General features: G+C 37.6%; 1 protein-coding gene across 3 annotated transcripts in view; it reads left to right on the top strand.

Annotated features, from left to right (window-relative positions):
* The window catches only part of LOC128694800 (FHIP family protein GK23746-like), a 103,692-nt gene extending 88,762 nt beyond the window's left edge, over window positions 1-14,930 (top strand). For all 3 annotated transcript variants that reach the window (XM_070094303.1, XM_070094301.1, XM_070094302.1), the window contains 2 exons: window positions 5,007-5,127; window positions 6,035-14,930. In XM_070094303.1, coding sequence (XP_069950404.1) covers window positions 5,007-5,127; window positions 6,035-6,218 — 305 coding nt within the window. In that variant the 3' untranslated portion in view covers window positions 6,219-14,930. The remainder of the gene's footprint in view (window positions 1-5,006; window positions 5,128-6,034) is intronic.
* Window positions 14,931-16,571: the final 1,641 nt, after the last annotated feature.

The raw sequence follows: 16,571 nt of genomic DNA, 5'->3' as shown, positions 1-16,571 counted from the left end.
GACCTCAAGATCATCAAAATCAATGTTTGTATCTTGAGTTAATCCTATACAGACTGAAATTAGATTTTCTAATTGTCTGTAAAGACTGAAACTGAGTTTTCAAACAAGCCATTTTAATGGTATATTGAAAATTCTAGCACCACACTTAGAATGTTTAAAAAACACTCTACTGCTACAGCTGAGTTTTTGTTATGCTTAAGTCAGCAATAATCGAGTCAGACACTACTGACCTACTAAGCTTAACCTCAGGGTCAATGACCATGAAGGGTACACAGTACATGTGGCTGGTGTTTATGGCTTGAGTTTGCTGTGTCAGCCTGACCATGATGATTAATCGTAAATAACGTTATACACTTCATTCACTATACACTATAAATGTCACTGTATAACTGTAAATCACACGTGAATATTACTTACACATATATAAATTTCACTGTTAATATATATTTGAAAGCTTACACTTTATATATAAGTTCCTTTAATATAACAGGTAGATCTATAAGAAACAAACTTTAACACAATCTTGTCTCTTAATTTCTGTCTATAAACATTATAAACACTATGTGTATATATACTCAGACAAACTGAACATCACTTGGGTTGTTGTTGTCGAAGTCAGCGATTTTCGAGATTGGAGCAGTGGTTGGAGGGTGCCATCCCCCGTTTTCTTGTTGGGTGAGTCACCCAGCTCCCGTTTTCTTTGGGTGAACGCTGGGTGAGTGCCCGTTTTCTTTTGGCTGCCCATTCTCTGTGATTGAGTCTGGAGGGACTCATTTATACTGGTTTATATTGTAAAACACTAGTTTTACAGCTTTTTTCGAAGGACCTTGGTTCGTAGGTTATTTGTACACTGTAGTACAACATATTTGGACCACAGTGTGGCCTTTAGACCCTATTTGGAAATTGGCATCTTTTGAAATTTGTGTGAAATTGGCAAAATTGCTAAATTCTGACCACTGTATTGGATAGTTGAAATCGGTAAATGGGTGGTTTCTTGTACTCATTCAATAGAAAAAATGGAATTCTAGCAAAACAGTTATGATTTTTGTCGACTAGTACGCTGGAATTGGCCGAAAATAGGGCTCAAAGTGGGCAAAATCCCCGATGCGTAAACATTGTCGAGACTGCTAACTTCGAGAGAGCATAATTCCGTAAGTTTTCCATCAAATTTCATACTTTTGGTGTCATTATGATCGGGAAAAGATTCTCTATCATTTCATAAGAAAAAATAATTTTTTTTTTTTTAAATTTGGGAGACCCTGAGAACAAGTCTGGGAGAGGGCCTGGGGACCCTGAAAGGATTATTAAAAAAAATGTTTTTTTTTTTTTTTCTCTCTCTCTCATTATGCACTGAGTGCTGCAGGATTTGTTTTATATGGTGCACACTGACCACACACAGACCCATTCTCTCACATGTAGACCTACCAGCTTTCTCCTGCTTGATTTGAAGCCACTAGAATTTGTGAGTACATACACGTCAAAAACGGTGGCTCGTAAGACATATATATACGACCAGAACAGTCAAAGGGTTAATGAACAATGTACTGTGTAGGTGCTTTACACAACAGGAAGCATTTATTTTATTCGTTGGAACCATGGCTAGGGCTAAAAGCAAGCAGGTTATAGCAATAAATGGAGAAAAAGAAATTGGAATGACTTACACAGCAAGTAGTGCCACCAAACAGTACCACCAGGTTGGTATGGCGACCCTAGAAATTTGAAATTATGCTAGCCAGAATTAGTGCTGAATAACTGATGGAACCATATGTCTGATTGTCAGATTTGTGATGGCAGGCCTGTATTGAGACAACTCAGATGGGTGTACTCACCTATTTGTACTCACCTATTTGTGGTTGCAGGGGACTCAGATGGGTGTACTCACCTATTTGTGGTTGCAGGGGTCGAGTCCTAGCTCCTGGCCCCGCCTCTTCACCGGTTGCTACTAGACCCTCTCTCTCCCTGCTCCATGAGCTTTATCAAACCTCGTCTTAAAACTGTGTATGGTTCCTGCCTCCACTACGTCATTTTCTAGGCTATTCCACTGCCTTACAACTCTATGACTGAAGAAATACTTCCTACTATCTCTCTGACTCATTTGTGTCTTCAACTTCCAATTGTGGCCTCTTGTTTCTGTGTCCCCTCCCTGGAACATCCTGTCCTTGTCCACCTTGTCTATTCCACGCAGTATTTTATATGTCGTTATCATGTCTCCCCTGACCCTCCTGTCCTCCAGTCTCGTCAGGCCGATTTCCCTTAATCTTTCTTCATAGGACATTCCCCTTAGCTCTGGAACTAACCTTGTTGCAAACCTTTGTACTTTCTCTAGTTTCTTGACGTGCTTTATCAAGTGCGGGTTCCAAACAGGTGCTGCATACTCCAGTATGGGCCTGACATACACGGTGTACAGTGTCTTGAATGATTCCTTACTAAGGTATCGGAATGCTGTTCTCAGGTTTGCCAGGCGCCCATATGCTGCAGCAGTTATCTGATTGATGTGTGCTTCCGGAGACATGCTCGGTGTTATACTCACCCCAAGATCTTTCTCCTTGAGTGAGGTTTGCAGTCTTTGGCCACCTAGCCTATACTCTGTCTGTGGTCTTCTGTGCCCTTCCCCTATCTTCATGACTTTGCATTTGGCAGGATTAAATTCGAGAAGCCATTTGCTGGACCAGGTGTCCAGTCTGTCCAGGTCTCTTTGAAGTCCTGCCTGGTCCTCATCAGATTTAATTCTCCTCATTAACTTCACATCATCTGCAAACAGGGACACTTCTGAGTCTAACCCTTCCGTCATGTCGTTCACATATACCAAAAATAGCACTGGTCCTAGGACCGACCCCTGTGGGACCCCGCTCGTCACAGGTGCCCACTGTGATACATCATTACGTACCATGACTCGTTGCCTCCCTGTCAGGTATTCTCTGATCCATTGCAGTGCCCTTCCTGTTATATGCGCCTGATGCTCTAGCTTCTGCACTAATCTCTTGTGAGGAACTGTGTCAAAGGCCTTCTTGCAGTCCAAGAAGATGCAATCAACCCACCCCTCTCTCTCTTGTCTTACTTCTGTTATTTTATCATAAAACTCCAGAAGGTTTGTGACACAGGATTTGCCTTCCGTGAATCCGTGCTGGTTGGCATTTATACTCCTGTTCCGTTCCAGGTGCTCCACCACTCTCCTCCTGATAATCTTCTCCATAATTTTGCATACTATACACGTCAATGACACAGGTCTATAGTTTAGTGCCTCTTTTCTGTCTCTTTTTTTGAAAATGGGAACTACATTTGCCGTCTTCCATACCTCAGGTAGTTGCCCAGTTTCCAGGGATGTGTTGAAGATTGTGGTAAGTGGTACGCACAACATATCTGCTCCCTCTCTAAGGACCCATGGAGAGATGTTGTCCGGTCCCATTGCCTTTGAGGTATCGATGTCCCTTAGCAGTTTCTTCACCTCCTCCTCATCTGTATGTATGTCGTCCAACACTTGTTGGTGTATTCCTTGTTGGTGTCCCCATCTGGTCTGTCCCCCCAGAGTCCTTCCTGTCTCTACTGTAAATACTTCCTTAAATCTCGTGTTGAGCTCCTCACATACCTCTTGATCGTTTCTTGTGAGTTCTCCACCTTCTTTCCTCAGCCTTATCACCTGGTCCTTGACTGTTGTCTTCCTCCTAATGTGGCTATACAGCAGTTTCGGGTCAGATTTGACTTTCGATGCTATGTCGTTTTCATACTGTCGCTGGGCCTCCCTCCTTATCTGCGCATACTCGTTTCTGGCTCTTCTACTAATCTCCTTGTTTTCCTGGGTCCTATGCCTCCTGTACCTTTTCCATTCTCTGTTGCACTTAGTTTTTGCCTCCCTACACCTTCGGGTAAACCAAGGACTCGTTTTGGTCTTCCTATTGTTTCTGTTTCCCTTGGGAACAAAACTTTCCTCTGCCTCCTTGCACTTTGTTGCCACATATTCCATCATCTCGTTTACTGATTTTCCTACCATTTCTCTGTCCCACTGAACCTCCTGCAGGAAGTTTCTCATACCTGTGTAGTCCCCCCTTTTATAGTTTGGCCTGTCCCCTTCAGTTCCTGTTACCTTCTCCACTTGTAACTCTACTATATAGTCAAAACTCAGAACCACATGATCGCTAGCTCCAAGGGGCCTCTCGTAAGTGATGTCCTCGATGTCTGAACTGCTCAGGGTGAACACAAGATCCAGTCTTGCTGGCTCATCCTCCCCTCTCTCTCTGGTTGTGTCCCTGACATGTTGATGCATGAGGTTTTCAAGTACCACATCCATCATCTTGGCTCTCCATGTTTCGGGACCCCCATGTGGCTCCAGGTTTTCCCAGTCGATCTCCCTGTGGTTGAAATCGCCCATTACCAGTAACTTTGCTCTGCTCGAGTGAGCTCTTCTTGCCACCTCAGCCAGTGTGTCCACCATCACCCTGTTGTTTTCTTCGTACATATATGTGTACATGCCTGTTTAGTGTGGCCTAAGTGTAAAAAGGAGTAACAAGGTGTATCTTGTGTATTTATGAAACAGAAAGAAACGACACCAGCAATCCTACTGTTGTGTAAAACAATTACAGGCTTCTGTTTCTGTTGTCTACCAAGCTACTACCTATCAAGCTGTATAGCCCTTGTGGCTTAGCACTTCTTTTTGATTATAATAATAATAATAATACTACCTATCAAGTCAGATACTATCTTATATTTTTGGGAGATAATTCCATGGGGAAGTGGAACAGAATTCTTCCTCCGTAAGCCATGCATGTCATAAGAGGCAACTAAAATGCCAGGAGCAAGGGGCTAGTAACCCCTTCTCCTGTATACATTACTAAAGCTTAAAAGAGAAACTTTTCTTTTTCTTTTTGGGCCACCCTGCTTCAGTGGGATACGGCCAGTTTGTTGAAAGAAGAAGAATTTTAAAATGTGTAAAATACAGTATTTATGTATATTGTTGCAATGGAAAAGTTGAGCCCTTGTTCATCAGTGAATTAAGGGATGTTCGCCAACAGGTGAAGGAAAGCGGCGTAGTCTCTCTCAAACCGTGTCTTCCTTGTTTCGTCGGACCAGTAATGAGCGGTCAGCAATCAAGGAAAGTCCCCTTGAGGATCTACCTGATAAATCTGGCTACAGGTAAAGTTAGTTTATGTACAGTATATCACAGTAACAGCTTTATTTAAGGATTATCTTTACTGGCATGAACTATTCTTATCTTGGTGTGTTTTAATATATAAACTTAACTGTATCCTTCAAATTCATATTGCCTACTTTTGAATAGTTTTGTTTGCACTTTACTTTTTATTACCTGTTTATCTTTTTACCTTTGTCTCAGTTGTGCTGCCACTTAGGATGTATGACAGTACACATATCCTAATGGCTTATAATTAGAAGCAGTTTAAAGGATTACCCAGACAGCTTCATTTTGTAGAAACTGGCCCCTAAATCAATATTGGCTAGTACATGTATATCCTTTTTTTCTTCCCCCACCACAGCACATTATTTAGTTTGTTTATGCTTTGTGTATTTTTACCAACTTTTTACATAAAGTCTTGAACAGTATAGCAGGTACATTCCTGAAAACTTTCATTTTAGAAGTTTTTAAAGTAATTTATGGCATATTATTACAATCATAGTATTATCATAGTATTGTTATTATTATTACAATCATAACCAGATTTAAGATGTAAAGCCACATAATCTAAATACAAGATAAAGTTGTTGAACATGTCCGAAAGTTGAATAGTGTAGAAAACATTTTTAGGGGTTAAGTACAGCAGTGATCATGTTGCCTCTCTGGCAGCCAAGTTACATTAAGGAGAAGCCACCTCCCTTGGTAGTGACTACGTAAACCAAACAGAAATAACAGGTAATTTAAAAATAATTTAGTAAATTTGTAGTTTAAGTACAGTATTGGGTTTTAATATACAGTACATATATTAATTTTGCCTGTCTTTACCATCAGTACTTTATTCCATGTTTTAGTGGGGCTGTACCTATTTACACTTTAATAAATCAACTAATATCTTCTTATTTTTTTAAGGTATGTAAAACGATCATCATTAGCAAGTGTGGATATTGGTGCAGGTTCAGGACTGGTTCCTGATAAACTCCATGCAGCAAGATGTGCTGTACTTCTGCGAGATTGGCTACTAGAGTTGTCTGCTCTTGCACAAGAACAGATGGTGGCAGTGCCAAGTTTAGAATTCAAATTTCCCTCTAGTTGACAATGACCCATGTATTTCTTTGATGGGTCCTGCTGTCTTCAGAGCCACACAGAGGTATATATATGTTTTGCATTTCTGCAGATTTTAAAGAGCTCTGAAGTTGTCACAAATTCAGTGTCCACTATATGTTTGCTGTCAGATGACTACCAATTAGCACTTAAATTTAATAAACTATAGATGACAAAAGGGCTAATCTAACAATTTCCAAAGACAGTAGTTTTATTGGTTGATTAATAACTCACTTTTCTGAGTGTGTATATAATTATATAAATATTATATATAAATATATATAAATATATTTTGTGGTGATTTAATAGGTTTATGGCTTTTCTTTTCATATCACTTGAATAAAAGCAATACATTGGAATTTTAGAGGTACAGTATTTATACGAAGCGTGTTTATTCTCAGTAATAACACCAAAGAAAAGACAGTCAGCATAAACATTTGTACAGTAAATAGTGTAACATGTTCTATGTAACAAAACATTATTCATTTATAAAGAGTACTAAGTACTAATTGAGTAGCACTGATAATTTGTGATTCTCTACAGTGCAATGATTTCTTCTTTATTCTTTATCATTTTTTAATTTTATTATTTTTATTGTTTTAGCTCCTTGAAATATTTTATTTTACCAGTTTTTATGTCATGTCTTCATGTAACCCAACCTATTCTCAGCCTTACTCTGTTGATAAATGGTAAACTTCTCCCGTCCAGTATGCATTGGTTGTAGTGCAGCAGAGAAACTACTGATTGTGACTTTATTACTTTTATGCTTTTGTGTGGTAAAAGATTATCATATAGTATGATTGAGCAATTGTTAATTTTTTAAATAGGGGTTACAAATGGTGCATCCTGTTAAAATCTTTATATCCTATTCATCATTTTTACACTTCACACAATGTATTATTCTTGAAAACTAAAATGCTTTCAAGGTCATAGAGCATTAAATTGGGTTACCCTGGATGAAAAACTACACATGCATGTTTTTTAACAGGTGTTCCCACAAAGCCAGGGTAGCCCAAACAAGGAACACATTCACCACCTTGTTTTCTCCAAAAGAGAATGAATATCACAGTTCCAGTCATTTACTTACCATAATGCAACATCCTAACCCATATTTCAGAAGGTAGGCACTGTATTTTCGACATCCAGAACTAGTCTGGCTAACCAGTTTTCCGGAATAGCTCCATGGATGTTACTTTGCTTATACACTAACAGCATGTCAAATCCCAAAAGCCACTTAATAACTCCAGCCTCTCATGTGCCTGCTAGATGCTCAAGCCCCTACATTTTAGAACTTCCTTCACATTCTTTCAACCATTCCCACACTGTCCCAACACCTTTCATTCATCCCAGATTAATACAACCTTTATCTTGCTCTAAACTTTCTAAATAGCCACTGTATTTTGACCTCTTCTGCTCCCTGAATTATACCTTTTATTTGATACAGTATCCCACAAGACATGATAAAACTTGAGATGCAGGCAGGAATAACAGGTAACATACTCCAAAGAATCAGAAAGTACCTTAGAAGGGAGTAAAGAGTGATTGTCCAGAAAGAGATGTCAGAGTGGGGAAGAGTAACAAGCAGGGTACTGCAGGGATCAGTATTAGGGTCAGTACTATTTCTGGTTTAAGTGAATGACATTTGTTCATTGATGTAAAACTAATGAAGAGAATGTAGACCTGAGAAAGGCTGTATATGGAGCTGGACAAACTGCTGGGTTGGTCAGTTAAGTGGTTGTTTGAATTCAACCCCTGAAAATGCAAGGTTATGCAAATTGGGGAAGGGACCCAAAGACCAAATACAGAGTATAGACACTGGGGACAGAGGCTTCAGACCTCATTCAAAAAGGACCTGGGAGTAAATATAGTGCTTAGCATATTACCAGAGGCTCACATCAACTGAATAACCTGCACAGCTAATACTTGTCTGGCAAATCTTGAGTGGCCTTCAGGAATCTGACAGTCATTCTGGTCTCTTTATACAACATATGTCAGGCCCATCTTGGAGTATGCAGCAGTAGTATGTAATGAGACTAGTTCCAGAGCTAAGGGGTATGAGCTACAAAGTGAGGTCAAAGGAACTGAATAATGACCTTGGAGGACAAAAGAACCAGGGGAGACATAACATACAAAATACTCAGAGAAATTGATTAGGCAGACAGGGACAGGCTGTTTGAGAGGTGAGAAACTAGTATTTGGGGGGCACAGCTGAAAGTTCGATACAGATGAGTCACAGGGATGTCAGGAAGTATTCAGTTTCAGGGTGGTTGGAAAGTGGAATGACCTCAGTGAAGTGGTGGAGGCAGATTCCACACAGTTTTAACCCTTTGACTGTTTTGGTCGTATATATACGTCGTATAAGCCACCGTTTTTTGACGTACATATACAGGTCTCCCTCAACATTCACGTTTTCAACTTTCACGGGCTTCACACATTCGCGAATTCCCAACCGCCAAATTTCCAGCCACCAAATTCCCAGCCGCCAAATCATATTTGTTTCCTGCCACCTGCGAGTCCCTACTACCCTCCCTCCGACCCCCGCAACTGGCAGCCAGCCCTCCCACCACTCAGTGTGGTGAGTGTTTTGTTTGTTCATTATTTGCTATTAAACTACAGTATAAATAATGTAAACCCATTCATGACTGCATATTGGAATGGCTATTCGGACAGGTATTAGACGGTGACATCATGTGTTTACTCTTGAACACTGCAAAGAATTAAACATTTCTGCTACAGCTAATAATAACAATAGTAATAATAATAATAATAATAATAATAATAATAATAATAATAATAATAAATATGATATAATTGAAGAAGGAAATTGTACAAAAATACGAGGGAGTGGTTGACACATCGTCAGTGTGACTTTGTTTATGCTGGAGTGAACATTAGTCTCCCTGCTCTTCCAAACATTTCACAATAATTAATTGTGTTTGGTACTTGTAGATTGAGTGTGACTGGAGTGGTAGAGGCAGTGATTGAGGCAATGGTATTTAATAACATACATGTTAATAATAATACATGTTATTAATAATATGTACTATTATTATTTATAACATATATGTTATTAAATACATAGATAATAATAATACATGTTATTAATAATAACATGTACTATTATTATTTATAACATGTATGTTATTAAATACCACTGCCTCAACCGCTGAATTATTGTGAAATGTTTGGAAGAGCAGGGAGACTAATGTTCACTCGAGCATAAACAAAGTCACACTGACGATGTGTCAACCACTCCCTCGTATTTTTGTAAAATTTCCTTCAATTATATTGTATTTATTATTATTATTATTATTAATATTATTATTACTATTGTTATTATTAGCAATAGCAGAAATGTTCGATTCTTTGCTGTGTTCAAGAGTAAACACATGATGTCACCGTCTAATACCTTTCCTAATAGCCATTCCAATATGCAGTCATGAATGGGTTTACATTATTTATTCTGTAGTTTAATAGCAAATAATGAACAAACAAAACACTCACCACACTGAGTGGTGGGAGGGCTGGCTGCCAGTTGCGGGGGTCGGAGGGAGCGTAGTAGGGACTCGCAGTGGTGGAGTCTGTGGTATTTAATAACATACATGTTATTAACATACATGTTATTAAATAACATACGTTATTAAAGCATAACATGTATATATTTAGTACAATTTACGACGTTTTCATGTATTTTATGATTATTCATGGTTCAACAAGTTAAGGAAGCAGTATTGTAATATATTTCCCTACAATATATTGGGGCACCAAACATTCACGGTTTTTCAACTTTCGCGAGGCTCTTGATCCCCTAACCCTCGCGAATGTTGAGGGAGACCTGTACTCATAAATTCTAGCGGCTTCAAATCAAGCAGGAGAAAGCTGGTAGGCCCACATGTGAGAGAATGGGTCTGTGTGGTCAGTGTGCACTATATAAAAAAAAATCTTGCAGCACCCAGTGCATAATGAGGAAAAAAAAAAAAACTACGACCGTTTTTTTAATTAACCCTTTCAGGGTTTCAGCCGTACTAGTACGGCTTACACACCAGGGTTATTGACGTACTGGTACGCCTAAATTCTAGCACCTTCAAATCTAGTGAGAGAAAGCTAGTAGGCCTACATATGAAAGAATCGGTCTATGTGGTCAATGTGCACAGTATAAACAAAATCCTGCAGCACACAGTGCGTAATGAGAAAAAAAAAACTCCGACCGTGTTTTTGGTTTAAAACAGCGACTTTGCAGTATATTTTCGTATGGTATTTATTGTTGTATTCTAGTTTTCCTGGTCTCATTTTGTAGAATGGAAGACATATTACAGAAATTGAGATGATTTTGACTGGTTTTACAATGAAAAGTACCTTGAAATTGAGCTCAAAGTAGCAGAAATGTTCGATTTTTACCAAAGTTCACAAGTAAACAAATCATGCCAAGCATCCATTACACATCAACTGGTGAGTCTAATATTCTTTCACAAGTGCGCTGATATTATTTATACCATTTCTACACAAATGCAGTAGTCTGCATAACAGTAAATCTTCTGTTTTATGTGACAATAAAAATTCAAAGTGGAAAGCAAAAGAATGTAAGAGGGGCGTGGGAACGTGACTAATGAACAGAGAAAATGTTATTTTAGTGCCAGGAATGTGTCTTGTTTATTCTGAACCCTATTTGGAAAGTGGCATCTTCTGAAATTTGTGTGAAATTGGCAAAATTGCCAATTTCTGACCACTTTATTGGATAGTTGAAATTGGTAAATGGGTGGTTTCTTGTACTCATTCCATAGAAAAAATGGAGTTCTAGCGAAATAGTTATGATTTTTGTCGACTAATACACTGGAATTGGCAGAAAATAGGGCTCAAAGTGGGTAAAATCACCAATGCGTAAACATCGTCGAGACTGCTAACTTCGCGAGAGCATAATTCTGTAAGTTTTCCATCAAATTTCATACTTTTGGTGTCATTATGATCGGGAAAAGATTTAATATTCCTCCTAAACCTTTAGGTGTTTTTCTCTTGGATGTACCTGACTTAGTTACATTTATTCCTCCTTGTTCAAGCTCATTCCTCTTAAAGCCCTGCTCACTCAGTGCTACAATACCCAGCTTCCCTTTCATTTAGCAATGCTTTCTTGATATCCATACTATGCACACATTCAAACAACCCAATTTCAAAATTGCCCTAGTATGTAATTAAATGAGACAAAGTTGGCAGTCAATTATTTTCATTACACGCAATAGCCATATTCAGTCACGCATATTCAGTCTTCACTTGAGATCCTCTCCAGTAGATATGAGTTTGATATATACTTCAGATTTGTGTGTGTGTGCATCTCCTATGGGTTTATCTAGACACTGGTCAGTGTTCATTACATTTCACTGCATTTCTCACCATTAGAATATGTTTAGCTAACCTTTCATACTCCAACAGCAGATCAAACATTAAAACCCACTTGTCTTCACTCTGATCCAACAAGTTTGCAGCAGGTACTCAAAGCTTCATTTCCCTTCCCTTTCCAACTGTTCCTGGAACCTCCTACCTTCCATCTCAGATTTATTCACCCACCTTATGCCATCCATCTCCATTCTCTAAATGCCCAATCTCAACAATTAATTCCTCAGCCTTCTTAATTATACATGCTCTTGGTAACCCCCACACTGTTTTTCTAATTTCTACTCTCTGAATTCTCTGCATAATATTCACACCACACATTGGTCTCAAATATGACATCTCTACTGCATCTAGCCTCTTCATGACAACATTCAAAACCCGTGCCTCCATAGGTGCCACAACATACCAACTAGTTTTTTTCCCATTGGTACATACATACCTATTCTGTATGGTATATATATCTATACACATACATGCAAACATGTACATACTCATGCATACTGTATATAATGTCATTTGTGTGTACAGTACTTAAACAGAATCACATGAATAATGGAGAGAATGTTTGAGAGGTGATTTTTTGGTACATTATGTGCTATTTGTATTGACTTTCATGGGTTGTTCAACTGTTAAGTGTGGCAATTTTTTTGTAATTTTGTTCTTTGTGTTTGAAGAGGTTTGTAACGTTGGTGATAACACGTCACAAGAAAGCATTTAAAATTTGATTTGTTTAAAAGTGTATGTAGCAAAATGAATACACCAAGCCCCCACTTAATGACTTTTTACATCATGTAATTTCAAATAGCTACCAAAAAAGAGTTATCCAGCTTAATGACTGGCTCCCACCTAACAACCATGTCCTTGTACAGTGACCAGGTAATGTTCATAAATATTTTTTATCAACTCAGGTTTCCACAAATGGAACTAAATTATGTTTCCTACATATGCAGGGCAACACTGGTTTCATATCCTCTGCATTAGTTACAATTTGAGGAAAATGGGAATGCTTTTATGCATAAATTGTTCACCCCAGGAGAAACATGGTCTGATTGTCTGAAAGAGAAGCTAGGCCATGCCATGTAATATGACATCCCTTCACCAGAGATGGGTCTGTTGTTTAGTAGAGCAATAGTGGTGTTACACTACCACCATCCTTTTCCCCCTCATTTTATAAGTGCATAACAAAGTGTAAAAAAAATTCTTGCAATATATTAGTAATTATCACAGTTTTTTGTTAATTTGAAGGGTTGTGACAGCTCCTAGGTCAACTTACGTTGAAAGATTGTAACTGTTTAAGGGCCATTATCCAATCTTTGTGATGGCCTAGGAGCCATCACAATCCTTCAATCCAGTAATGACAAACATGTGATACTGCTCTTGATATTTTCATAATTTTCCATGCTGTTTCTGTGTCATGCATTTATAAATATAACTTCACTATGCCTCCACTAAACAATGGACCCGACTCTGAGCACATTTTGAACAATTTTATCACTGAAAAAATCAGTAGGAATTAAATACAGAATATCATTCCAGTCCTAATCTCAAGTTTGAAAATGGGCTTTAATGGGAAAATGCACTTTGCTTAACAAACCATTCCTTCAGTCCCTATTTAGTTCATTAATCAGGGGTCATCTGTAAAGATAAAGAAATTTTATCAAATCAACAAGAAGTTATTTGTACAATACCTAACACGATCTCATTAAGAACGTACTGTGATTGTTCAATTAACCAATGTTCTCTTATCTGAATTCACTCTTAACTGCATATCTTGCTTATTTGGATATGAAATTAATTGCTTAAAACATTTCAAATAAAAGGAATGGTTAAAATTGACAAAGGGGAAAGATTAACTCTTAATTGAATTTTGCAACCATTCATTCTATGTATGGACTTTCTTCCTCAATTAGTGTGGTATACAGTGATCACATGGAATAGCAGCCATAGAATTTTTTTTTTAATAACCTTGATTTTGCAGGTTCATTTAACTTATTTTAGATCTCTCTTGAGTGTTAATACAGTATGGTATTAGAATAACATGTAAAGAAATATGCCCACACATTAGTTTGCTTTTTTCACAAAAATCAACATTGTCATTGTAGCTATATCTAAGAAATATAGGAACTATTTTTGTGGGATGTCTTCACAATGGATCACTGATCAGGAATGCAGTAATAGTGTGAGAAGATATTAAACAATTATGATACAAAAACTACCTATGTATGGGCACGTGACTCAGTTGTGTAGTCTGCAATACAAATTGAAAAGCCATTGTGGAATACCTGAACTTTCAGAATTATGTAAAGATTTTTTATGAATGTCATTACATTATTAAAATCAGATCCATATTTGAAGACACATGGCTTAGACATTCAGTGTGTAAATGATGACTTAAATTCAAAATTACTTATACATCTCAGTTGATATCACAAGACATAAAACCATTTCCTTATAAGGAAATAAGCATTGTCCTATTATTATGGTAGCTGATATCATGATTCTTCCTGATCATTCGACAAGGCTATACTAACATTCCAAAATAATTGTTTGAAATTAGGCAAAAATCTGACCAAAAAAAAAAAACAATGAAATTCAGTCAAAAGTGCTACCCTCTTCATTGCTGGGGCATTTACACCACTAAGACTATGTAATGGATGCTTCAGGTAAAGACTGAAAGTGTAAATATGGATTTAATTTTATGTAGGAGTTTGGTGTGTGGAAAGTTCTTTCTATATGTATTTTTTTTTTTTTTTTTTTTTTTTTTTTGTACTATACAAGTCGATAAAGTAATATGGAATTTTCTTTAAGTCGGGTTGGTTGTGAAGTACTGTTTAATATTTTTTCTGTATAATGTCACTTATTTGGATCAGATGTATTAATATATTATCAAAAGACTCAATTAATTTTTCTAATGAATGTCAGATAATTGTGCAAGTACTATACTACAACTTGGACAAATTGATCAAAATACAATTTTGGCTTATCATTGTTAAGAGCCACACAAATTCCTAAACATTTAATGGAATAGCTTTCATTAGTTAAAGTGACTGTTTTTACAGGAAACTCACCATAACCTTAATACTCATTGGTTGGTAGTAGTGGTTGTTTCTTATGCCATTTAGAATATACAAGCTGATATTGTTATTATTTATAATTGTTTTATCATTGTGTCTGGTCATTGCTACACTGGAATGAACATTAAGATATTCTCTCAGTTTATTGAAATAATTATTTGTTTATATAGATTTTTGATTATAGCTAATTCTGTGATTGACAAATGTAGAATATGTGGTTAATGCAATTAAATATATTCTTGGCATTGGCTTTTTATTATCATTTTGGATTAGTCAATAATGTTTTAGTCTATCAACTAGGAATATTTTTCTTCAGGGGGTCCCACAACCAACACCTAAATGCCCAAAACCATTACCTGATAATACTTCACTTCCTTCTCATTCTCCTCAGAAAAAACTGGCATGTTATGCATTCCCCTTACACGTTGTTGCAAACTACACAATGGACTCAGTTTTTTAATCTACGACTGACTTCCTCTACTGCCTATCTTTTCGACCATAGTACTGGCAAGGCGCTCCTACGCCATGTTGGTAGAGCTGTATCCTTTCATGCTGTCAAGAGCGGTACACACATCACTGTCCAGAATGCTAGCCAACTTACGATCTTTCTCTCCTTACAACTATCGATGTTATTCCTGTAACTATTGAAAAACATCATTCTCTCAATTCTTGTAGTGGTACTGTCATTCTGCCCCCATACCATTGTCCAACAGAATTTCCAGATATGTGGCAATGACATTCTGGAACAGCTTGAACTCCAAGACCTCCCATTCCTCAAAGTAGACACTTATGTCCTCCCTGCCTGCAGGTGGAGACGATACCCTTGCAATGTAGCTCGCTTTACTTTTGACTGCCGTGAGCTCCCGTCCTCTGTTTATATTGCGGGACACCACTTACAATTTCAAAAGGTGATCCCTACACTGCAACAGTGTAGAAATTGCTGGCATTATTGGTCATCCAGCAAAATATTGCAGGTCCTTGGCCAAATGCCCAGTCTGTGGTCAGCGCCGGATTAAGAAGTCTCCGGGCCCTAGACTATTCAGATTGGCGGGGCCCCTTTGAGTTACAGGTAAGCGAAGTGACCCCTTCCAGCTTGGGGGGGGGGGTCGGTGTGAGCCTGTTTAAGGTCTAATTAAATACATTCTGGCTATTTAGATTAAATTTAATAGGGAAAGTACATCAAGACAACCAAAACCATTTACCAACAGCCATTATAACTATCTTGTTAAATCATGCATTTTAAAGAGAATAAACTCAAGACAGCATAGTATTACTAGATTAGGCTATTAAAGTAGTGACATCATGTACCTATTATATTCAGCATAACCACTACAGCACTATTATTCCCTTTATAAATCACTGACCATTATTGTTATCATTGCATCATGCATAAGACTATCAAATCATATCCCTTGTGGCTTAGCGCTTCTTTTTGATTATAATAATATCAAATCATATAAACTCAAGAAAGTAAAGAATTGTTTATATTCACAGGCACTTCTTAAATAAACTTTTTTCTGGATTTCATATTGGCAAAATCATCAATTATATTCTGAAAATCAATATTTCTTGTTAGATCAGACTCAATGGTCAACAAGGCTAGGTTACACAATTTGTCTTGGCTCATTGTTGAACGGAGCTGGTTTTTCACTCTTTTCAAAACAGAAAATGAATGTTCTCCTTGACAGTTAGTAGCTGGAAGTGTTAGGTAAAGGTGATACACTATGTCAACATTAGGGAAGGTTTCTGAGATACCTGCATTTCTTAAATGTTTCAAAGCAGCTGAGGGCGCACATTTTTCAGGTGGAGCTTTAATCCGATTCATATACCCAGAAAAATGAACTATTTCAACAAATGTGTCCTGAACATCTGCTGAAAGGTGTTGT

This window comes from Cherax quadricarinatus, chromosome 45, assembly GCF_038502225.1.
Source record: "Cherax quadricarinatus isolate ZL_2023a chromosome 45, ASM3850222v1, whole genome shotgun sequence".
Lineage (NCBI taxonomy): Eukaryota > Metazoa > Arthropoda > Malacostraca > Decapoda > Parastacidae > Cherax > Cherax quadricarinatus.
This window is presented reverse-complemented; position numbering and strand designations above follow the sequence as displayed.